The following is a 24,773-nucleotide window of genomic DNA, read 5'->3' on the forward strand; positions in this document are numbered from 1 at the left end:
GCTGATGACATTCAGATCTACCTCCCTCTGAGGTTAGACTGTAAGGACTCTTTGCAGCTGTTATTCTCCTGTCTGTCTGACATTAAGACTTGGATGGCTCTTAACTTCCTACATCTAAATGAAAGTAAAACTGAAGTCATTGTGTTTGGGCTTCCTAAAGACCCCAACCTTTCCTCTGATTTTATGGGACCCCTAACTTCCAAATGTACTTCCTCCATTAAGAGCCTCGGTGTTACTTTTGACAGTGCTTTTAAATTTGATAAACAAATCAGCTCCGTAGTCAAGGGATCTTTTTATCATCTACGGATTTTAGCTAAAGTCAAGTCCTACCTGTGCAGGAACGATCTAGAAAGGGTGGTCCATGCTTTTATTACATCACGGCTGGACTACTGTAACTCCCTTTATGCTGGTTTAGATCGTTCCTGTCTGCATCGCCTCCATCTGGTGCAGAACGCTGCTGCTCGCATGCTGACCGGTTCCAAAAAGAGAGACCACATCACTCCGGTCCTCTGCTCTCTCCACTGGCTCCCAGTTGCTTTTAGGATTGATTTTAAAATTTTACTGCTGGTTTTTAAGGTTCTTAACGGTACTGCACCTCCTTACCTGGCAGAGCTTCTTAGCATTTACCGCTCCAGGAGCTCTTTGAGGTCAGCAGACCTGATGCTTTTAGATGTTCCCAGGTACAGATTAAAGACTAGGGGAGAGAGGGCTTTTGCTGTGGCTGCACCCAGACTGTGGAACAGTTTACCTCCTCACATCAGATTCTCCACAAGCCTAGGAACTTTTAAAACTGCTCTTAAAACTCACCTCTTCTCATTGGCTTTTAGCAAGGTTTAACTTACTGTTTTAACTTATTGTTTTTATCAGTGAGGTGTTTTATGTACTTGTGTTTTATTGTATTTTATATTTGTATTTTATTGTACAGCACTTTGGTCAGCCTTGGTTGTTTTTAAATGTGCTTTATAAATAAACTTGACTTGACTACACTTAATAACAGATTTTCATCTGACAGATTAGTTAATTCAGCTGTATTATGCAACCACTGCTCAAAGTGCTTTATACTGTAAGATAAAAACCTTAGAGATAGAGATAGACAGAGGCAACCCTTCCAACCCCCCTGAAAAAAATCAGAAAACGGTCTTTGAGCAAAGTGTTGGCTAAAGTGGGAACAAAAAACTCCCTTTCAACAGGAAGAAGCAGGCTCAGCCTTCCTTCTTCTGCTCTGACTGTTGGGGATAAAGGGAGAAGTACAACAAACACAGAAAATAAAAAAGAGCAATCACTGGATGCAGAGTGCTGTATAAACACATAGTGAGTGAAATAGGAGGTCACCACCAGCCTGGGCGTACTGAACTGTAACTAAGGGGGGATTCAGGGTCCAGCCCCAAATATTTGCTTTATCAAAAAGGAAAGTTTTAATCCTAATCTTTAAAAAAAGAGGGCGTCTGTCTCCTGAATCCAAACTGTGAGCTGGTTCCAGGTAAACATCTGCAAACATCTACACACAGAGCCTCCAGGCTGGACCTCCATGCCACCCAAGAGGCATTAAATAGAGCCAGACTGGCGTGGATGTCACCTGGGTGAACGAGACCCACGTCTGCTGAGGAAGCGCCAGGATACACTGATGAGACGTCGCCTCAACTGTTTTTCCTTTCATTTAGTTTAAAGACAAAAGTCCACTTACTGCACACAACAGATTAGAGCACTTCGCTCTATTGTACTAATTTATGTCCGTAGATATGATTAGAGATAGATAGATAGATAGATATGGTATCTAACCAGATTCTTACTCTTGGACGACTGTAATTCATTATTATCAGGAAGTCCTAAAAACTCCCTGAAAAGCCTTCAGCTAATCCAAAATGCTGCAGCAAGAGTCCTGACAGGGACTAGAAAGAGAGCAGATTTCTCCTGTTTTGGCTTCCTGTTAAATCCAGAATTCAAAATCCTGCTCCTCACATACAAGGTCGTAAATAATCAGGCCCCATCTTATCTTAATGACCTTGTAGTACCATATCACCCTATTAGAGCACTTCGCTCTCGCTCTGCAGGCCTACTTGTTGTTCCTAGAGTATTTAAAAGTAGAATGGGAGGCAGAGCCTTCAGTTTTCAGGCCCCTCTTCTGTGGAACCAGCTTCCAGTTTGGATTCAGGAGACAGACACTATCTCTACTTTTAAGATTAGGCTTCAAACTTTCCTTTTTGCTAAAGCATATAGTTAGGGCTGGACCAGGTGACCCTGAATCCTCCCTTAGTTATGCTGCAATTGACTATGTGCACGTTAGCATATGCTCCTTCCGGTGCAGAAACTCCTGTGGGGAGCTTTGTGTCCGGTGTCCTATTCGCGCCTGGTTTACGGACAAGTTAAGCAAATGAATGAATCAAGCGGCGATTTACATTTCTATAGATGTCTCGGGCCTTTACCCAATATATCTGTAAATGATGTTCATCGACTTGTCAATATTTTTCCCCGTGCCTCAGAGCAAAAGAGAAAAGGGATTCAAATGTTATATTTCTCAGCTGTCCCTCGTTTATCGCGGGTGTTATGTTCTAAAAATAACCAGTGATAGGTGAAATCAAGTAGCCAATTTTATTTTTTGACGGTGCAAAACGTTTCGTGGACATCGTGGACATACAGCACTGCACTTCAGAGTCACACTGCTAGCATCGATGCAGCAATTCTGTACAGGAGGAGATCGTCTGCAGCGATCAGGACGCAGGACACAATGTGACATAAAATAAGCATGCAAACTTGCACTAAAAAATCTGCGAAACAGCGAGGTGAAAGGTGAACCGCGTTATAGCGAGTGACCGCTGTAATTTTGAAGGTAAGTCACAACATACCCTTCGTAAATACTAATGTATAGAAACCCAGCAATCATTCATTTTTTGTGTGTCTTTTTTCACGGTTTGTTAACATGCTGTGTAGGTGTGTACTTGACTAGCTGATATCGACATAACGGGAAACATCTGGTTTGACTTCTTCACCTGTAGTTTGAATGCTGAACATTTGCCTGTTTAAATCATGAGACCAGTCACTATACAGAGATGTGCTTCTGAATGTGGACGATGTGTCTTCTGCTGCAGTTCTGCTTGTGTTGAGTGATGTAAACAACTGATGATCTAAACTCTTTAAACGTCAAAGTTGATCATTAGATTTTTTATGACACAACAGTGGTGAGTGTTCCCACCTTCTGCTCTTTGTAACTTAACGCCATCTTTCCGTTTTCGAGTTGTGGAAATGATTTTGGAGTATATCTTCGCAGTAGCGATTGACCTCAAAGTAAAGCTACCGGAAATGTACAACCCCACATCCGGTCTCAAACCAGGAAGTTAGCATTTTCTCGTGCACAGGGTCAATAGACGTAGGCTGCCGGGGATTCCCATGATGCATTGAGTTTTTCCTTTCCAGTCACCTTTCTCACTCACTATGTGTTAACAGACCTCTCTGTATTGAATCATATCTGTTATTAACCTCTGTCTCTCTTCCACAGCATGTCTTTATCCTGTCTTCCTTCTCTCACCCCAACCAATCACAGCAGATGGCCCCGCCCCTCCCTGAGCCTGGTTCTGCCAGAGGTTTCTTCCTGTTAAAAGGGAGTTTTTCCTTCCCACTGTCGCCAAAGTGCTGCTCATAGGGGGTCATATGATTGTTGGGTTTTTCTCTGTATCTATGAAGCGCCTTGAGGCAACTTTTGTTGTGATTTGGCGCTATATAAATAAAATTGAACAGATGCTGGGGAGCCTGAGGAGTCTTGGAAAAAAGCCCCCTCCATACACACACACACATAATTAAAACAAATCATATCCTTTAGCGATGTGTTATCATCCAAAGTGAATGTAATTCTCTTATTATTCAAACGTGGACTTAATTGTCTTTATAATTCAAATTTCAAGTGACAACTTAACTTATCAGCTTACAACAATATTTTGTCACAGTCATAGTGCTTTCACCTAAAAATCTAATAATTTCTGGTAATTACACACAATTTGTACCATTGTGTGACACTCAGACGTCTTTGGTGTGTTTCTAACACAGACTTCTCGTCCTCACAGGGCAGTTACAGGGCCAGTTGTTGGTCTGGATGGAAATAAAAAGTCCTAGTATTTCTTTCATCATGCTGCATCAACACTTTGCTGCAGCATGATGTCCTCCAGGACTTGGAGTGATAATTTGTTTACATTAGTGATTAAAATATGAATTATTATTTTTAATCATAAGTAAGAACACAGACAAAAGGGGAAAATGGCAATAGAGACAAAATAAAACAACTTGACTGATTTTGATGTCAAAGGTCACAAAGCTAGTTTTCAGCTACGAGCCGACACAGAACCCACCATATTAGCCAGAGGTCCCTTTACTACGGTTCGGAGCCGCGGACCTTCAGTAACAGTAATAAATCACAGCAATAGTACATTCATGTAGTTGTAAACAGCATGATAATATATTAAGTAATCCAAAGTATTCAGAATACGTTACTCTCATTGAGTAACGTAACGGAATACGTTACAGAATACATTTTGGGGCATGTAATCTGTAATCTGTAGTGGAATACATTTTAAAATTAACCTTCCCAACACTGTTATTGTGTCAGTTGGTAGGATGTTGTTCTCACTGTGTGGTGGCGGGATGCCTCCTAGCTTCAGTATGGTTGTAATTTCTTATTTGGTTCTGTTTTGTGTTGGGTTTTGTTCTTTTGTTGTAAGAAGGGTTACAACCTTACAAGGGTTATCTTTCTTTGTACTACACGTGCTATTCTCCAGTCCCTATGTGTATGATTACTGGACCCACAGTCACACTTTCACCTGTAGTGATGCATTAACATCATCTAGCAGACCTTCTGAGGGTACTTCACGTAGCCTTGGTAACCGGCAACGTGGGATCCAGGTTTCAAGTTTGGTCATGATCCTATCTTTCAGGTCAGTTCCTCTCACACTCAACAATCCTTCTTCTGTCGCACTTGGGGCTTGGTACACAATCTCAGGTATTTTTATTCATATATATATATATAGTACAACGAGCCGTAACACACAGCATTGCCAGACAAGTGTCTGTTTATTTACAGCTCTTTTGATCAGTTTGCTTGTTACAGGTCTTTCAAAGGTTCACTGGTGCTACTGAAAGTCATGTTTGACTTTGTGCCTCTCTGTAGAGCTCCAGGGCACTGTTGTGTCTGTCTGTGTTTTTGCAAAATGTGCACAATAATATCGTATAATAATATAAGATTTTTTAATATTATTTAATTTATATTTTATTTAAATTATTTTATCTTATCCCTCTTTAAGTTTTCAGTTGCATCATTGTGATTTTTCAGAGAATACATGCGTTGTTATGGTTGCTATGCAGTTGGTTTAGAGTGGCCCACTGGACCTTTCTGAATTTTGTCTTCATGTCCTAAGAACTACGTGCTACTTAATTTTCACTCCACAAATTATACATCAAAACCTAGGCATTTTTGCTGGCTTTCAGAAAATGTCACTCTCAGTTTTTGTGGGAGTTACAGAGTTTTGGCAAATCTCCTCAGAGCAACACAAAGTCTGAAAACTCTCCATAGAAACTCAATGGAGAGTTTGCTCGAAATCACCGCTGGAATTCTCTAATGAGACGCATTTTTGACTCGTCGTATCTCTGTAACAAAGCAAAGTTAAAACATGAGGCTTGTGCCAGGATATCGTCAGACACTTCCCGTTCACAATTCAAGATTTTTTTTAATCTTTCCCTCTTTCTTTTCTCCAGTCAAATCTGTCCCGTATTTAGCAAGTGAAAATAAACTAAATTAAATCTAATCTAATGAATCAAATAGACCATTACGGCAAGGCTGGGATGGTCCATTTGGTAAAGTAAATCCGTTGGGCATCTTTCTTCACCTTTAGACAATAATTCTGATGGCAAAAGAGCCAAACGGGACAGGCAAAAATAAATAAATAAAACATTATCACCTATTACCGTTCTGCCATGAGTTACGTTTGTTTGAGGGTAGGAAATCGGTACTTCTCTCAGATTTCTTAAAATTTCAAACTCTGAAAATGAAGCACTTTTTTCTCTTGTCATATCTTTTTGATGGATTTCCACAGAGTCCTGAAAATTTCCTTAACTGTTCACCAAAGCCTGCTGTATCTTATGGTGAAAGAATGATATCAATGCTCCCTATAGATTTAGAGTTACAAACCGTTGTTTGAGAGCAAGTCAAGGCAGTTTTCGCTTTGCCTCTACTCAGTTATGGTACATTACAAGTCATATATCTTTAATAATTCATATTTTAATTATGAGCACTTGAAGATTCCCCCAACTCTTCTGAACAGAAGAGTCTAAGAATGACCGTTCTAGCCCGTACGGTACAGAGGTCTCTTCCTCTGGGCTGTTTAAAGGCCAGTTTATCCAAAGCTGTGTATATACCAGCTGCTGTCAGGCTGTTTGCATTAGTCCACAGTCCACTGTTTTGTAAGCCATTGCTTTACTGCATAAGTTCCCATCTACTGTAACAAAATGGAGATAAGCAGATAATATGAAAAGGCATGCTTTAGGTTGACTTTGTCTTTTCTGATCCATCGGTTTGTGTGGCTTGTTTCATAGGAGTGACCTAACCCACACTTTATTTACTTATATGATAAGTTTAGTGCAATGTAGTGCAAAACACACAGTGTTTTCTTTTAATTTAATAACATGAAGCTGCATCAAGTTTCTATGGTGACTGTTCAAGAAATCCTGCATTCATAAATAAACATCAGACTGTCAAAAGAGCTCATCTGTGCGAGACCACCGAGCTGAGAGCGTTTTCAGGTCGAGATCCCCCCGTACGCCATCGTTGGAGAGCAGTTAAAGATTTTCTTCCTGACTGTGATTTGAAAACGTCTAAATGGAATCAAGTCAAAGAATCTATAAACCTATCAGGGTATGTGAAGTTTTTGCTTTTACTGCATTTCAATAATTTGAAGAATTTGATGTAGTTTTAAAAGTTGACAAACTGAGAATCATTTTAAGTAACAATGACTAAAAGTGCTATTTCTTTGACAGACACACCGATTTATGAAACAGCTGTAAAGATCTGCTGGCATCTTCCGGGCTACAGGACTCAGGTTAGACCCAGATTCATGCAAACCAAAGCTGACAGAACATATCAGGTCATTTCTGAGGACCTGAGAGTGGTGGTGATTAAATGTCTCCTTTACTTTTAGATTGCGATCATGACGGAGTTTCTCAGACTTCAGCAGGAAGATCTAATTCCACCGAACCTCACTGCTGAAGATCTGAGAGATCTTTTGGTGGAGAAGAGCAGGGAGACACTCAGAGAGCAGTGTGAAACCTGAAAGTTTGTTTGTGATGACGTGTAAATGCTGAGAGAAAACCTCTGCTTTGCTTTCTTTTGAAGGCTGTGGAAGTTTGAATTAGAGGGTTTTGAAGAAGAGGAAGCCAAACCTCTTCTAAGGCCGGTAAGACGAGAAAACTCACAAGACTTTGGAAATTTCTTTTTTTCATTATGTTCACAAAACCTTTAAACATAAGCGCACTGTAAACGTGTTTTCTGTTTCAGGTGTGGGCGGTGAACGTCATCAATAAAATGAGGGACGTTGAATTTCAAGCCAGAATGCTTCTTCAGTTCCCAGAGGCCATACCTCTTAATTTCAGTGAGTCACATGTAATATACAGTTATTAACCCTGTAAGACCCAACCTAGGGCTGTTCGATATAAAAACGTCTATCGTTTCATTTTACGCTGTCGTTTGTTTCGTGGTGTCGCAAAAATAAACTGTTTACAGCAATATTTTTTCATGGTTTTGATGTCACTGTAGTTATTATTAATTTCTTAAAGTTCTCTCTTTCTCTTATATTTAATATAACCACACTACAGACGGACAAGCGCCTGTTTTTATGCGTTGTCGTTAGCAACAACGATGGTAAAACCACGGCGTGTCCGCTTGTTTATTTTCCACATAAACCTTTCACAATAAAGCTCAAGATCCTGTTGAGACTTTTCAAAATAAACTGAATCAGGTGAAAGAGCAGATTATTTACGGATGAGAAGTAAAAAAGACGCCAGGTGCTAAAAAATAAACCTTAGACTCAAACGTTAGAACAGGCTTTTCCCCGCAGCACGCCGTGTAAGAAATACTCACAAAGAAAACGGCGCCGTTACAACTTATGTCTAAAAATGTATCGTTTCATGCATCGGTTAAAACTCGACTCCAGCTACATGACGCACAGCTGGAAACACTTCACACAAGTCGAGCTGCCCGAGATTCACAGACTTTACAGAAAATGTTACATGTTTGTGATTTATATCGTTATCGGACGATAGATGTTTTATATCGGGATATGAGATTCTGGTCATATCGCACAGCCCTAACCCAACCCATCAAAAAATAGCCCGAAAATTCAGATTTTTTGGAACTGAGATCTTTATTAACCCTTTAAACAAAAGCCAGAAATTGGTTTTTGCTTTGCCATGTTGTGTATGATATACTTTTATTATGTATTTATTACATTTTTGTATCAAATTTGATACACTGGGTGTTTTTGGCAACTTTTTGTTAACAACAATGTCAACGTTAGACAAAAAAAGAGTTTTGTCCATAACATTTTGAAATTGTGGCAAGTACTGATCATGTTGATGAGATAGAGGCCACAGAAACTCATGTATCAAGTATGATACAAAGGGCATTACAGGGTTAACAGTCCAGCTACAGTGTTTCAATATTTAAGTGATGCTTTCAATATGTTTAAAAGATAACTCTTATAATGTTTTCCTACAGAGCACCTAAACTCCTGAGCGTGGTGAAGGATTACATTGAAATCCTAAAAGGAAGCAGCAGGAACAGCATAACAGCAAACTGCTCACCGCGCAGGAGGTAGTGATCGAGGTAGTTCCCTGTGTTCTCCAGGGCTTCTGGAAGCTTCCTCCTCGTCCCCTCCTAAACATGGCCTCCCAGAGTCTAAGCATCCTCTCCTCGAGTGTCACCAAGGCCACTTTAGATCGTGTCTCCAAGAGTCTAACGGTGATGGAAACACAGGCCATCTTCACCCGCTCCATCCGAGACGATATGGTCGACAGCATCCTGACGGAGATCAGGCAGAAATTTCCTCAAGAAATTCTGTCTATCAAAGTTGCAAACCTTGCGCCAGTGTTGCTGAAGACCATTGCTGATGTAGCACTGGTCCGGATATCTGAAATCTTTGAGCCCCCTTCAAGTCTTCCTGATGTGAAGAACACAAATGAAGAGCGCTCCTCTGACGGTCTTTCAATGGCAAATGTTCCACCAGCTGAAGGATCTTTTTCAGAAAGTGTTCCAGAGCCTGACGTTCCCTGTGAGGAACTTCTTGCTGAAAGTTCATCTAGTCTGAAGGCTGAAGACCTTACGAGTGAAGGACCTCTTTCAGAAAGTGTGGCAGTGGCTGACGTTCCCTGTGAGGAACCCTTTGCCGAGTCCGAATCCAGTGTTAAAGGCGAAGATCAAAGGATCTCTTTCGGAAGTTCCTGATGTTCCCTGTGAAGAACCTTTTCCTGAACCTGAATCCAGTATTAAGTGCAAAGACCTTCAGCTCAATAAGAAGAAGAAGAAAAAGGGCTTCTTCAAAAGACTGAGAAGTCTGTTCTGCTGTTGTTGCAGCCCAAAAGACGCTGACTTACATTGAAACTGTCTGCAACCCAGTATTGGTGTTCCAGTAACTGTAAATATGTTCCTTGATGATTGTTGTTCATGTTTTTGGGTTTTCTTTAGTTTTCAGTGGGCTGGGTGTTTTTTCCCTTCATGTTATTTACTAAATTCTTGTTCATAATTCCTGATTTGTTTTTCTAGTTCTTGTTTCTTAGTTTCTTGAGTCAGGTTGAGTTTCTATGAGTTTTGAGTTTTTGGTTTGTTTTTTGTGACGTTTATCTCTAATGAAAATGTTTTTCCAGCAATAAAAACTGCCAATTTAAGTTTCATTCCACGTAAGAGTCCTGTGTTTGGATCCTACAACCTGCCTGTCACAGCACACCATAGCAGAAATCAATTTTTATAAACTCATTCATATTTCTACATGAGTCTGCAGCTATATTAAAGACATTTGTAAGACTCTCTTATAGTTCTCAAAACACTTCCTAACTAACACTTACTAAGTCCAGCAAGTGTAGTCCAGTAACATAATTGATGGTATTATTTTTAATACAATTTGAACTTATTCTGTTAACACATGAACAACAGTAACTGAAACTGGTATATAAAATGCATTTCCTGTAGAAAATGCAGTGTGAATGCTAATAGCCGAATAGTTTGAGTTGAATTTTTATAATTGCTGAAAAACATGTTTAATGGGCTGAAATACAGCGAAACATTCACCTGACAGCCAAAGCGCAGAACTGAAATTCACACAGAAGAACCTGGAAACTAGCTAAACAGCTTGAAAACGTACATAAGACAAACTGTCTAATTGCAAAATAAATTTTAGAGCTAGAACACATCTGAATGAATACTACTAGCTCGTATTCTTTAAATCACTGGAAGAGTGGAATTATGTATTTTAAATGTCTAAACTCAAGAATCTCAAATGAAAAAAACTGAATATTTTGTGTCTGTTTCTATGTCTGTGTTTATGTTTGCATCCATGTTTGTAAACATTGCTTTCTGGATATGGGTTATGTGCAGAGGTGGAAAGAGTACTAAAATATTTTACTCAAGTAAAAGTACTATTACTTTGCTGAAATTTTACTCAAGTACAAGTAAAATTACCTGTCTAAAAATGTACTCAGAGTAAAAGTTACATAGTTACTTTTCTGTCAGCAGGAGGACAGCCGCTTCTGAGTAGTGCAAAAAAAGACAGTGGGATATAAATCTCAAAGTAGTTCTTTTTTTAGTGAAAAGAAAAACTTTTAAAGTGCAGTGGCAGTTAAACTGCAAGTCTATACATGAAAATGGATAATGGTCATCAAACCAATCAAGCAAACTGTCAGGTATCACAGTGTTTACAATACAAAACTATAACCCAGTAAAAACCCAGTAAAAAAATGTAAGTTGCGTGGACAACAACGTGCCCGATTACAGCAAGTTGCTAGTACCAACCAACGTTATCTGTGTTCTTCACAGATGTCTTAACTTAATGTGATTAATTTGAGCACAGCCTTTTTGCTACCATAACGGTACGAGTTGGATTTAACTTACCTCTACATGCCTGTGCAGGTTTGATTTGGAATTTTTAAAAGCTGCTAACTCGGTCTCTCTGGGCAAACACAGCTTACACTGCATAATAAAGCTGTTGCCTTTCTTGCACTTGAAGCCGAAATGGTCCGTTAAATACGGGGTTCACATCGGTTTCTTTGAGCGAACTACAATACTTTTTAAAAAATATACTAAGTAAAAGTAAAAGTACAGACTTTAAAAATGAAAGTACAAATACACAAAAAATTACAATTACAATGTAATGTAATTCGTTACTTTCCACCTCTGGTTATGTGTCACTGCATTTCTGTGATTGTGTGTCCATATTTGTAAACATTGTCTTTTTTACACATAAAAATCCTGATTTACAAGTACAAAATATTTATGACCACATTTTGAGCCCATAGAGGGGCAGTAGTTACACTCAGTAGCACAGGAACAGAGCGGGAGGGAGAGAGAAAGAGAGAGCCAGGGACAACAACATTAGAAAGGTATAGTAATAATCCACAACTATTTTCAGTTGCAGATGATAAAGGATTCAGAAAGTTTATTCATGCAGGCCCATATGACAGAGAATATGCATCTTCTTTTTGTTTTAATATTTTAATTTATATTTAATTGTGTTGTGGTTTGTAGTGTTTTGTGTTGTTTCACTTTAAATTTGTAAAAGGAAAAAGCTAAAAATTTAAATAGTTAAAATTTGAAATGTGAATAGTTGATTTTTGTATTATATGATTTATTTATTACATTTTATGTGGAGTGAATAAATAAAAGTATATTTACGGTGGCCCCTAGAGACAAAACACGTACAAACTTCAAATCACGTAAAAACACGTACAAACTCTGAAGCACGTAAAAACTCCAAAACACGTAAAAACTCAGAAGCACATAAAAACTCAACTTACCTCGTGGCTACACAAGCCAGCAAGTACCAACATCCGGATTTGGTGTGTGGTAGTAACAGGTAAATGAACTTTTTTTTTTAATTATTTGAATATATATGAGTGCCTGTGTATAAATACACAAACAATACACATATGCTTTCAATTGTGTAGTTTAAGTGATCTAGGGTAGCTCTGTTTTGAAGTTCAGTTCATGCTAGAAATGTGTTTTGGAGTTTGTACGTGCTTTGTCTCTAGGGGCCACCGCATATAATTATATATCCGGTCGTCACTAGTCGTGTCTGGGCCTAAACTCCAGGTCCATATATCAAACGATCACTATGGCATTACTGAGAGTTGAAAAACTGTCTAAAGTCTTTCATCTTTAATAAAATGATCAGCGTTCTGCTCTACCAGGTGTAACAATTGAGTTTAACATCCAGGCATCCATGAAAACGGAATTTATGACATTTAACAGAGTTAGAGGTTAGCAGGAAGTTAGCTCGCTAGCTTCTATCTAAATACAATATAGCATGTCCTGACTGCGGGATTTTGGAAACAAATTCAAACGTACAGCTCTGTTATCACTTCCAACATAAATGAAGACAGAAAACTAAACAGCAGTGACGTTTGTAGGGTTACTGAAGTTTGGCTAGCTGGTATATAATGATGTGCTACGTGACCGCTAGCTACACAGCTATGTTAGCATAATATAAACAAGCTAACTTTTTTTCCACTCGATAAAAGTTAACGTGAGTGTTCTCGGTGGTCAGGAACAAATGTAATCGCATGGCAGGATGCTGTAAAAGGACCAAACTTCAGTCAGGAGAACAACTGAGATAATCCATCCACAATACGAGGTTAGTCATTCATATACTGCTGCATGGGCTGGGCTGTAGTTACATCCTAAGGTTTTAAAAACTGAGCTTAAATATATGATTAGCGGTAATAAAAGCCGAGGGAGGTCAACAGTGATCACTGACTGTTTTAGGAGCTTTTTGAGATTAAATAGAAGAAAATACAAAACATTAAACATGTTAACAACACAAAAGCCATATTAAACACAGACTACTTTAGGCCCGGAAGTAGGATTCGTCACCTCATCACTTAACGACCGGATAAACATATATAAATAAAACCACTTTTTTTTACATTAGTAATTCCTTTTGTGCATAATTTTATATTATTGTTAATAATAAATTAATTAAAGCAACAAAACAACCTGAAGAGCCGGTTCGGAGCTGAAAGAGACGGAAATCCCATCACTACTATCGACCAACTTCTTTTTCGATAGATTATCTATAAATACTCATAAATACCTTAATAAACTTATTTAAGAAGTTACAAACCATTTGCTACTTGTTAGTAAAGTATTTTGAGTGAGCTCATCTAAAGTGGGGACCATATATACCTTACAACCTATTTATAGATGTGAAAGTTTCTAAAATGCAGTGTAACAAAAAACAAATGACAACACACAGGGTAGATCCAGAACACACTGTATTTTTAAGATGCCAGTCACAAAAACATCAGAACAATGCTTACAGATTAGACACACAAATGTTGATACAAAATAAAAAAAGTGTCATAAACTATCAGCCAATATTTGAAGTAATACAGAACACGGCTGGATGCAAATTATACGACCCGTAGCTCTTTACATGAAGTGTATCACATGTGTGATCATTAAAGTAAAACTGCAGAATTTATAACAGTAAAATAATAATAAAACATAAAAAACAAAAATCAAGTGTGTCATTTTTTCTTTTTACAATCAACTGGAATATATAACTTGTCTTTTTTTTAAGCTGTTAACAATGGTGGACTCTCACCACGTTTCACCATGTAAAACAACAAAAATCTAATCTTTCTTTGTTTTAAGAGGAACCAACTTCCCTGAAGACTTATGCTTTGAATTTTTCCTCTGTTTCTGGATCTGCACTGATTGCTGCAGCACGCTGTGTCGCAAACAATGAAGGTTTGTGTCCCTGCTTGTTTTTTTCTAATGCTTTAAACCTCTCAGGTGCAACAATGAATAGCTCAGCAATTGGAGCAGTTGCCACGATCGTGTCCCGGTCCACTCCCAGACGTTTAAAGGCAGCAGACATGGTGCCTCCTCTTTTGAACAGCCTCAAAATCTTGTTATACCGGGTGACCACGTGCTTAGGATTCTGGACTGCAATTGAGAGAACATAATCATTGATGTAATGTTATAGTGTAGTAACGTAACACACCGCATGCAAAATCAAACTGTTGAGTTAATCACTTTACCTCTTGTTCTTGGTTTTTGGTCATGTTTCTTTGACTTCTTGTGCTTTTTTGCTTTGCCCCTCTTCCTCTTCTTCCTGTCTTTATCTGATGAAGTTGTGCTCATGGAGGAGTCAGAACTCTCATCAAAATACCCATCAGAGGACAGTGAAGATATGCTCAATACCTCACTGGAATCCTGGTCAAAACTTGTGGGTTCCTTTGAGAGAGCTGGTAAAACAGTTAAAAAGACAACACAGACACAATTACTCAACAAAATGCTTATGCAAGTGCTCAAGCAGAGGAAGTATGTGACAAGCTATGTAATGTTTTTAAGAGTGGACTTACATGCTGCTAGTTGCTCCTTTAGATAGTCTCTTTCTTTAACGAGCTCATCAATCTTATCCTTTTGCCACGCTAGCTTCATCTTACAACTCATGTGATTTTCTTCTGTCTGCCAGCTGTGCAACAGTCACACCCAGAGAAAATTAAACACAAAAGGAGACTTGGCTATAAATAAAATTAATAAAACAAATACAACAATAATACTAATGTACACTTTGTAGAATTTAAATAACAGTAAAAGCATTACAGTGATTGATAAATAGCCTACAATGGTGACATTACAAACTATATTTAGTTATGTATTTAGAAACTGCCCAATTTGACTATAATTATATATTAACGTATTTCAAACATAGTGCATTAGATTGTACAATGTAGAGCATTTATTGTGAATTTATATAGACAGCATAGACATGCTGCAAAATAGCTGGAGGACTGACAAACTAAATTACAGAAAGCACAATTATAAGTTACAGCCAAGAGGCGATAATCCTCATTTAATTCTTGAGCCAAGAAACGACTAATAAAATAAACTGAACAGTGTTTTTACTGATATTTAAAGCTTACTCTTTAAATATCAGTTAAATAGTTAGCTAAGCTAAGCTAATAGTTAGCTTAGCTTAGCTAACTAAAAGCTAAGCTAATCGCCTAATAGCAGCTAGCAAAAAGCTCCTTGCTAATAGGCTACCTGCTAATTAGCTTATTTCATTGCTAACACCCGTTAGCAATGAAATAAGCTAATACAATGAGGTTAAAAAACAATACTCACCACTGGTAACACGAACATCCATCTTGTCCACGTTATTATTCCCCCTTTTTGCCCGGGTCCGCATGCCGGTAGATCGGTCTGGGGTTTTCGTGTTCATAGAGGAAGCCATTACTCCAGCTTGATTATGACCGGTGAGAGGGCACAGCATCGTGGTCTCCTACTGGTCATGTAGGAAGCAGCAAAAGCGCGGCTTCCTCTGTTGGCTTAATAACAAACAATGACAAAAGAAATGGGAAATCTCACGCGACGTAAAAAACCAATTAACGAGGAGATTTCGAAAAGAGGCCCACTGAAGCTTATAAAATATCTTCAGAGGAAAAAGCTACTTAAAAGAAAAATAAAATGCAAAGTCTGCCAGCAGAAAATGGAACAGAAGAAAAGGGTGAACAACAGAGAATATGCTTGGTAACATATCTATTTTAATTTTCATATTATGTTTTTAGACTCAACTCCATACAAAGTGACACACTTACTCTAAAATTCATCAGTATTATTTGCTTTCACACCAAAATTCTCCTTAAAACGGAGCTAACAAGGAACCTCTTTACCCTGTTCCATCCCTGCTAACCTGACCTTACCCTCCTCTCGTGTTACTGCATGGACTTGCCTGGACAAGGGGGATAAAAGCAGCATTAACGGGCACTAAGCCCCTGTGTGTGGTCTCATTTACAAAGACTTGTACATACATACTGTCATAAAAAAAGAAAAATCAGTAGCCTATTTTCAGTAAAGTCGATTAACATAACATGTAATTGTCTGGCAAATTAAAGCAAGTGAGGTCAGATGACCACCTTAAAGACTTGTCATTAACATTACAAATACACAGAGTCCCTTTTATCACTTTTTTCTTAGTTGATAAAAAGACACAATGGTAAATTGAAGGATAAAGTTATAACAAAACAAGGAATGACAAAATTTGTCTGCAAGTGTAGCTGAGATATAATATACAGTGGGGCAAAAAAGTATTTAGTCAGCCACCGATTGTGCAAGTTCCCCCACTTAAAATGATGACAGAGGTCAGTAATTTGCACCAGAGGTACACTTCAACTGTGAGAGACAGAATGTGAAAAAAAATCCATGAATTCACATGGTAGGATTTGTAAAGAATTTATTCGTAAATCAGGGTGGAAAATAAGTATTTGGTCACCTCAAACAAGGAAAATCCCTGGCTCTCACAGACCTGTAACGTCTTCTGTAAGAAGCTTTTCTGTCCCCCACTCGTTACATGTATGAATGGCACCTGTTTGACCTCATCATCTGTATAAAAGACACCTGTCCACAGCCTCAACCAGTCAGACTCCAAACTCCGCCATGGCCAAGACCAAAGAGCTTTCGAAGGACACCAGGAAAAGAATTGTAGACCTGCACCAGACTGGGAAGAGTGAATCTACAATAGGCAAGCAGCTTGGTGTGAAAAAATCAACTGTGGGAGCAATCATCAGAAAATGGAAGACATACAAGACCACTGATAATCTCCCTCGATCTGGGGCTCCACGCAAGATCTCATCCCGTGGGGTCAAAATGATCATGAGAACGGTGAGTAAAGATCCCAGAACCACACGGGGGGACCTGGTGAATGACCTGCAGAGAGCTGGGACCAAAGTAACAAAGGTCACCATCAGTAACACACTACAACGGCAGGGAATCAAATCCCGCAGTGCCAGACGTGTTCCGCTGCTGAAGCCAGTGCATGTCCAGGCCCGTCTGAAGTTTGCCAGAGAGCACATGGATGATACAGCAGAGGATTGGGAGAATGTCATGTGGTCAGATGAAACCAAAGTAGAACTTTTTGGTATAAACTCAACTCGTCGTGTTTGGAGGATGAAGAATACTGAGTTGCATCCCAAGAACACCATACCTACTGTGAAGCATGGGGGTGGAAACATCATGCTATGGGGCTGTTTTTCTGCCAAGGGGACAGGACGACTGATCCGTGTTAAGGACAGAATGAATGGGGCCAAGTATCGTGAGATTTTGAGCCAAAACCTCCTTCCATCAGTGAGAACTTTGAAGATGAAACGAGGCTGGGCAACAAAGGAGTGGCTCCGTAAGAAGCATTTGAAAGTCCTGGAGTGGCCTAGCCAGTCTCCAGACCTCAACCCCATAGAAAATCTGTGGCGGGAGTTGAAAGTCCGTGTTGCTCGGCGACAGCCCCAAAACATTACTGCTCTTGAGAAGATCTGCATGGAGGAATGGGCCAAAATACCAGCTACTGTGTGTGCAAACCTGGTAAAGACCTATAGTAAACGTTTGACCTCTGTTATTGCCAACAAAGGTTATGTTACAAAGAATTGAGTTGTATTTTTGTTATTGACCAAATACTTATTTTCCACCCTGATTTACGAATAAATTCTTTACAAATCCTACCATGTGAATTCATGGATTTTTTTTTCACATTCTGTCTCTCACAGTTGAAGTGTACCTCTGGTGCAAATTACTGACCTCTGTCATCATTTTAAGTGGGGGAACTTGCACAATCGGTGGCTGACTAAATACTTTTTTGCCCCACTGTACTGAGTGTGAACATTCTCAAAACTGTATTGTATATAGTTTATTTATTTTTTATTGTGTAAATTTAATTTTTGTAAAACTAAGGTTCCACGTGTCACTGTTGAAGCGGGGCATTAATCAGTGTGACGCCACTTGTAAACATGTTGCATGTGTGGGGTTTCCCAGCCAGAGCTGCATGGACTCCACACTGGTGAGGCAGACTTTCTGCAGCTCCTCTCCCTGTACTAAATTATACGTTTAAATTTGGTGTATTTGTCTTTGCTAAGTATCAGTTCTTATGGCTAAAAGCTCCCAAAGTGTTTTTGATTGCTTTGAACGAGGAAAATAGTTATTGGAACTGCGTTTTATCTGTTACACCATCCGTTTATGTGTTGCTTACTTGTGCTACACAGGAATGAGGAGAGGCCTGCTATTGCTGTGTGACACTGATTTTGCTGCTGCACTTTGTCTTTTAGGTATGTGTAAATGTATAGGTTTTGTTTTATGTGTATAATGAGTTCATGACCTGAGGCTGCACACTGAATAGTATTTTCAGCCATGTTGGGAAAAGTTAAAGTTGTTTGAATATGTATTGTGTAATTGATCCATCTTGATCCAAGTTATTATTAGTGGCTTCATATTTGTCTCTGTTTTACCCCACTATAACATTTGATTTTAAAGTGGTTGTTGTTTTGGTAGATTGTATTTTCTTTTATATATTGTAAGCAGAGCTGCATGGACTCCACACTGGGATGAGGAGAGGCCTGCTATTGCTGTGTGACACTGATTTTGCTGCTGCACTTTGTCTTTTAGAAATAAATCCAGTTTCCAGCCAGTCTGTGTCTGTCGTCACAACGCAATCAACCATTTGAAATCTGCTACACAAGTGCACATTAAGTTTAGTTTCAACAAATACTTGTTGCATATAATTAAACATATTTCATGTTACGATTTTGAAAATAGGATCTGTGGTGGAGCAGCACATGGTGGACGCATCAAACAAACCTCTGTCAGACACAAGTCACTGTTCAGCCGTTCTAAAGTCTCAGTTCAACGCTGGATGCCATTATTTGCAGATGAGCAGAAACACTGTAAAACCTGACAAGTTAAGTTAACTCAAATGATTTGGGGAAACCGATTGCACCAATTGATTCAAGTTTTATAACTTAAACAGTTTTGGGTTATTTAAGTACTTTATTAGAGTCCCGAGAACCCAAAGCAAATATGATAATGTAACTCAAGTGCATTATGTTTATTTACTCAGTGTATTTAGTATGTTTTAACTTAAACCATTAAATTTGTTGTACTAAGATGCTGTATTTATTCAAACTTATTTAAAGTGTTACATGCTCATATTCAAATTAACTTAAATAGTTGTATTTAAACAACTTAATGCAATTGGGGAACCCAATTGCACCAAATGGTTCAAATACTATTAACACAAAACCAAGCTATTATTCTTTCCATTCAGTTTTTATTAACTTTAACTGCAGAGAAAATACAGAATGAATAAAACCATACTTTCAGTCATAAACTATGACTGCTAAAGCCAAATAACAAATAATTAGGCATTTTAAAATTGCGCTTTTAGGGAATTTTGAATGTTTTTTGTAGCATTTTGAAAATCGATTAAATGTACAAAACACAAATTTAGTAATGTAGACCTGATACATAGGTGTACATCACCTAGAGGCAATTAGAGCCATAACAATCACAATTTTAAGTAACATTTAGTATAACAATGAAATCACATGCACTACAGCAATGCAACTATAGAAAACATCCAGTCATTGTCAACTGCCACTTGGTAAGCATGGAAATGACATTCATAAGTGCAAGGAAGTAACAGTTTCCCACACAATACCCAACAAGTATCAACATTCAAAATATACTTGATTTTAAAGAATATAGGTCTGGCTTCAGTGTGTACACGGCCAACTACAAAAACATCCTCAAGTTCATATTTGACACTGCTGACAGATATAGCAGACACACGCTGAAGCACTTTATCCTGAAAATGCACATCTGTAAAACTTTTGTTCATTTCCAGAGCGTTCTGTAAGTCACCTGGAAGAGATGAAAATTTACTATTTGTATGAGGTCAAATTAGCACCTGTAATGTCTTCAGCCAATGCATTCCCTCTTGCCTCCATGTAGACCGTCTTCAGTGGCAAATCCTTGGTCATTTGAAGAACATTTTGAAGAACAGCAGTGAAGTTTTCGCCAAAGCAGTGACAGGTGTTGTCTTGGCAGGGATGCATTAAATCAACCTCATCGCACAACTGGAACAATCTTAACAATTCTTACCCCTGCAGATGTCCCCAGGAATGGCTATCTCTTTAATAGGTCCACAGTACACATCAGCTACCTCTTGACGTCTCCATGCAAAGGTTTTTGTCATGCGGTCTTTCACCAGTGCTGTTTCAGGATGTAGCTTCTTGTGCTGATCATTTAGCACCTTGATATGAGCATCAACGGAGGCTGCATCTTCCCCCACAAAGCACGAATCCTTTGTCAAAGCAGATATCAGTATTATCATAAGTAAAATCTGATGAGAAATGTGGCCATTTGTACACAAAATGCAAAAATGTTGAATAGGAATTGCAAGTTGAGCTGACTTTTGTTAAATCAACTGTGAAGTTCCTTTTTCTATGTTAATGTTATCTGTTAACACGTTTCTTTCAATTAATGTTTACTTTTAGCTTTACAGTGAACATAATAAGACTACATATCTTACCTTAGCTCTTAGAGGCTGAGGGTGTGAGGACTTACGAGAGAGACAGGAGCTGCTGGATTCCTCTGTGGTCCGACGTTTCTGCGTGCGTCCAAACTTTTCTTTAACCCGATTCACTTCTTCGTTGCTGATTAGGGGAGCCCGTTCTGCTTGGAACTTTCTCTTGAGTTGGCCGTGCCAGGTGTCCTAGTTGTTTCAAATGTATATAAGTAGTTAATTATGCTTACTTTATATTAATAAAATCTATAAAAGAAACAAAAAAGGAGAGGTACTCACATAACCATTTCCGTGCACATCTCTTAAGAAAGGATACTTCACAATCAGGGCTTTGATGACCTGGATGTAGTCTGAGTGGGTTGGGTACATCATTTTAACATCAGAAAAACAACCCACAGTACACTGATTACTATTCCTGGGGGCTTTTCTGTTCTTCAATTCTTCTAATCATATTGTTATTACCGTAAATAGTATATTATAGACGTATGTCAAATCAATGTAGCTAAAGTTGATTTTAATTTTTAAAAAATGGGCGTGGACAAACAGCCACACCTCTCCCAAACTTCAATAATTAATTGACTGCAGTCCTGAAGTATTAATTTACTCTTGAGCAAATTCGAAAATAAACACTTTGGATATCATAGTCCAGACAAGGTCTGGAGACACAGGATGTATGGTTTTACCACTATTGCCAGTTCATTGGAATCGTGTGTCACGCCAGACTCGAACACTGGTCTCCAGATTGGGAGGCAGATGGGCTAACCAATTGTTCTCTGCCTCTCGTACTAGTGATGGGTCGGTTGCGAACGAAATGGCTCTTAGAGCTGGGTCTTTGACGTGAACGACGCGAGCCGGCTCCTTATCGCGAGCCGTGGGGTTTTTTTTTTCTTTCTCTCACCCTCTCTCACACTTTTTTCCCGCTTCACTCAGCATGCGAGCCTTGTGCTTTACGCTGGGAAGAGGGGGGAAGGGCGGTAGTTACACTCAGTAGCACAGGAACAGAGCGGGAGGGAGAGAGAGAGAAAGAGCCAGGGACAACATTAGAAAGGTATAGTAATAATCCACTACTATTTTCAGTTGCAGATGATAAAGGATTCAGAAAGTTTATTCATGCAGGCCCATATGACAGAGAATATGCATCTTTTTTTTGTTTTCATGTTTTAATTTATATTTAATTGTGTTGTGGTTTGCAGTGTTTTGTGTTGTTTCACTTTAAATTTGTAAAAGGAAAAAGCTGAAAATTTAAATAGTTAAAAGTTGAAATGTGAATAGTTGATTTTTGTATTATATGATTTATTTATTACATTTTATGTGGAGTGAATAAATAAAAGTATATTTACGGTGGCCCCTACAGACAAAGCACATACGAACTTCAAATCACGTACGATCTCTGAAGCACGTACAAACCCCAAAACACGTTAAAACACGTAAAAACTCCAAAACACGTAAAAACTCCAAAACACGTAAAAACACATACAAACTCCAAAACACGTAAAAACTCCAAAACACGTAAAAACTCCAAAACACGTAAAAACACATACAAACTCCAAAACACGTAAAAACTCCAAAACACGTAAAAACTCAGAAGCACAGAAGTGTGTGGTAATAATGTGTAAATGAACCCATCCATCCATTCGCTTCCGCTTATCCTTTTCAGGGTCACGGGGGGCGCAGGAGCCTATCCCAGCTGTCATAGGGCGAGAGGCGTGGTACACCCTGGACAGGTCGCCAGTCTGTCGCAGGGCCAACACACAGGGACAGACAACCATTCGCACTGTCATTCACTCGCACATTCACACCTAGTGGCAATTTGGATTATCCAATTAACCTATGCCCACAAGCTGTGTAAATGAACATTTTTTTAAATTATTTGACTATATATGAATGCTTGTGTATAAATACACAAACAATACACATATGCTTTCATGCTTTTAATTGTGTAATTTAAGTGATCTAGGTAGCTCTGTTTTGGAAGTTCAGTTCATGCTAGAAATGTGTTTTAGAGTTTGTACGTGTTTTGTCTCTAGGGGCCACCACATATATTTATATATAAACATATATAAATAAAACCACTTTTTTTTTACATTAGTAATTCCTTTTGTGCATGATTTTATATTATTGTTAATAATAAATTAATTAAAGCAACAAAACAACCTGAAGAGCCAGTTTGGAATCGAAAGAGCCGGAAATCCTATCACTATCTCGTACAACAGCAATATTAATATTAAGAAATTAATGTAATTATTCAGAAAGGAACCCTTACATTGTGTACTGTGACAGCATTTCATAAAGAGTCCCAATTATTTTGTTTCGGTACTTCTGTTCTATCTGGACTGGTTCTTTGAGATCTGCGGGAGAATAGAATCCTAGGTTATCTTGTCTGTTTTTGCTGCCCACAATTTGCCTCCTTGATTTTGGTTTATTTGAAATTATAAATCGATCCCTGATCGAGCAGCTAGCTAGCATCACAGGTGTTTGCGGACACTGTCCCTGCAGAGCTTACAGCTCTCATATTCGAAAATCCCACTAAATAGGTGGAATGGTACAAATGTGTACCTTCCATTGTTTAAAATCCCTTTGAGCGGGAAACAAGTTAGATGCGATAAATTTTGCTTAGAAAACGATTTTGTTAATAGCTATATTTACATGCTAGCATGTTTTGAGAAATTATTGATCTTTTTACATTGTTGTACACGGTTAGTCACTATTTATTGACAAAACACTCGAATACGGCGGGCAGACAGACGTTGAACATTCCACCAACAGTCTAAATAGTCCACATTTGTACCTTTCTTTGTTTAAAACTTAGCTAACTGCTAGCTTTCACCCATGTTAAATCTAGCTCTTCGGACTTTTGCTAACTCTACTGTAAAATTACACGTAATTTTTATAAAAACACAAAATCACACCCGACTTACCTCTAAACCTTTGCGCCTCGTCGTCTGACACATCAATGCCTTCTTCCATCAACTTTTTGAGGAGCTCCTCCGTCGATAACCCCCTGAGAGTCATTTTCTGCGTCAATGCTAGTCAGCGCGGAGGCGGAGCACTCATCGCTGCTGGCTTTTCAGCCTTTGGGATTAATGCGCGTTGCGAACTTGACACATGAAAATAAAACATTGTGGTATTAATGCGCAGTTGTTTAGAAACCGTTATGCTGTCTTGGCGAACTATATTTGTAACTTACGAAATGTAGTCACCGTAACACAAAAATCTGCTTGACATCTTAACTTCCAAAGAACCTCGGTTTAACTTGATGTTGAAAATTCCATAAAAACCTCACAATTAATGAACAATTCTAGGATGTAGTAAAAGCGAAAAAGTAAATGCCCAAACATAACAGTAAAATGATTTCACGTTTTTGAAGGCTACAACCAAGATTTAAAACATTAAAAATTATAACTGGAACTTAATACAATGGAAATGGACCAGTTTTTTTAACATCATTTGGTTGTGCCTGCATGTCATTGTGTGTGTGTTTTTTTAATATAATTTAACATAACTTACACAAAGGTAGGTTACAGATATTCTTTGCATCATAGGATAATTTACGTACAGAGGAGAGGACCAACAGATTTGATTATAACATGTAGCTTTTATGAGCACACTCACATCTCATATGAATTTTACAATTAACCAGGCCCATCCAGATTTTCCCATGCTGACCCATTACCACATTCTGCCACTGTCACTGCAGTACAGGTCAAAATGGTACAGATTTGTACTTTATTTCAAATTGAACCTTTAAAGGGGCATTTCTGGACTTTTAACCCTTTAAAGCCGGTCGCAGCGAGCATGCTCTGTTTTGCGTAACTATTTTAAAATCCTGGTAGAACCGGAACCACGTGAGCTAGCGCAATAATTTTTTTTGCACATGAAACCGGAGGAGTTGTACTTACATCTTATGCCATCAGCTTGTCCTTGGTCACAGTTTCCTTCCACACATAGCTTTGCAAAAACTGCATAAAAAGCACTTGCAGCAACAAAAACATAATATTCCAGAAACACGCTTTGCTGATCCAATCAGCTGTTCATAACACTTCCTACGTCCATCAGCGCGAACTATCGTATGTCCGCCATTACCTGCCCGAAACCGGAAGTGACGTCATTTTCGTTTTCTACTATCAGGGCCTCATGAGCCAATACTGGTGTTTTTAAAAGTTATGTTTGACTTTATGA

At 38.6% G+C, this 24,773-nt stretch overlaps 1 protein-coding gene and 1 long non-coding RNA gene across 2 annotated transcripts in view; both read left to right on the forward strand.

The window, feature by feature from the left end:
- Positions 1-1,798: 1,798 nt before the first annotated feature.
- LOC146499969 (uncharacterized) overlaps positions 1,799-24,773 on the forward strand; it is an 83,450-nt gene continuing 60,475 nt past the window's right edge. Inside the window, exon 1 of the long non-coding RNA XR_014869928.1 lies at positions 1,799-2,105. This is a non-coding gene — a long non-coding RNA (uncharacterized LOC146499969). The remainder of the gene's footprint in view (positions 2,106-24,773) is intronic.
- LOC146499970 (uncharacterized) lies at positions 5,792-10,042 on the forward strand. Its single transcript, XM_085136487.1, has 5 exons — positions 5,792-7,076; positions 7,176-7,294; positions 7,370-7,430; positions 7,532-7,629; positions 8,800-10,042. The coding sequence occupies exons 1-5, from the start codon at positions 6,987-6,989 to the stop codon at positions 9,473-9,475; spliced, it is 1,044 nt and encodes a 347-aa protein (XP_084992613.1). The 5' UTR covers positions 5,792-6,986; the 3' UTR covers positions 9,476-10,042.

The sequence above is a fragment of the Neolamprologus multifasciatus genome, chromosome 16 (genome assembly GCF_963576455.1).
Source record: "Neolamprologus multifasciatus chromosome 16, fNeoMul1.2, whole genome shotgun sequence".
Taxonomy (NCBI): Eukaryota; Metazoa; Chordata; class Actinopteri; order Cichliformes; family Cichlidae; genus Neolamprologus; species Neolamprologus multifasciatus.

What these genes read in the sequence shown, in the direction of transcription:
- LOC146499970 (XM_085136487.1), top strand. Translation starts at nt 6,987, where the DNA reads ATGACTAAAAGTGCTATTTCTTTGACAGACACACCGATTTATGAAACA. An exon ending in AGGGAGACACTCAGAGAGCA is followed by an intron (nt 7,295 to 7,369) that starts GTGTGAAACCTG and finishes TTTCTTTTGAAG; the next exon opens with GCTGTGGAAGTTTGAATTAG. An exon ending in CCAAACCTCTTCTAAGGCCG is followed by an intron (nt 7,431 to 7,531) that starts GTAAGACGAGAA and finishes TTTCTGTTTCAG; the next exon opens with GTGTGGGCGGTGAACGTCAT.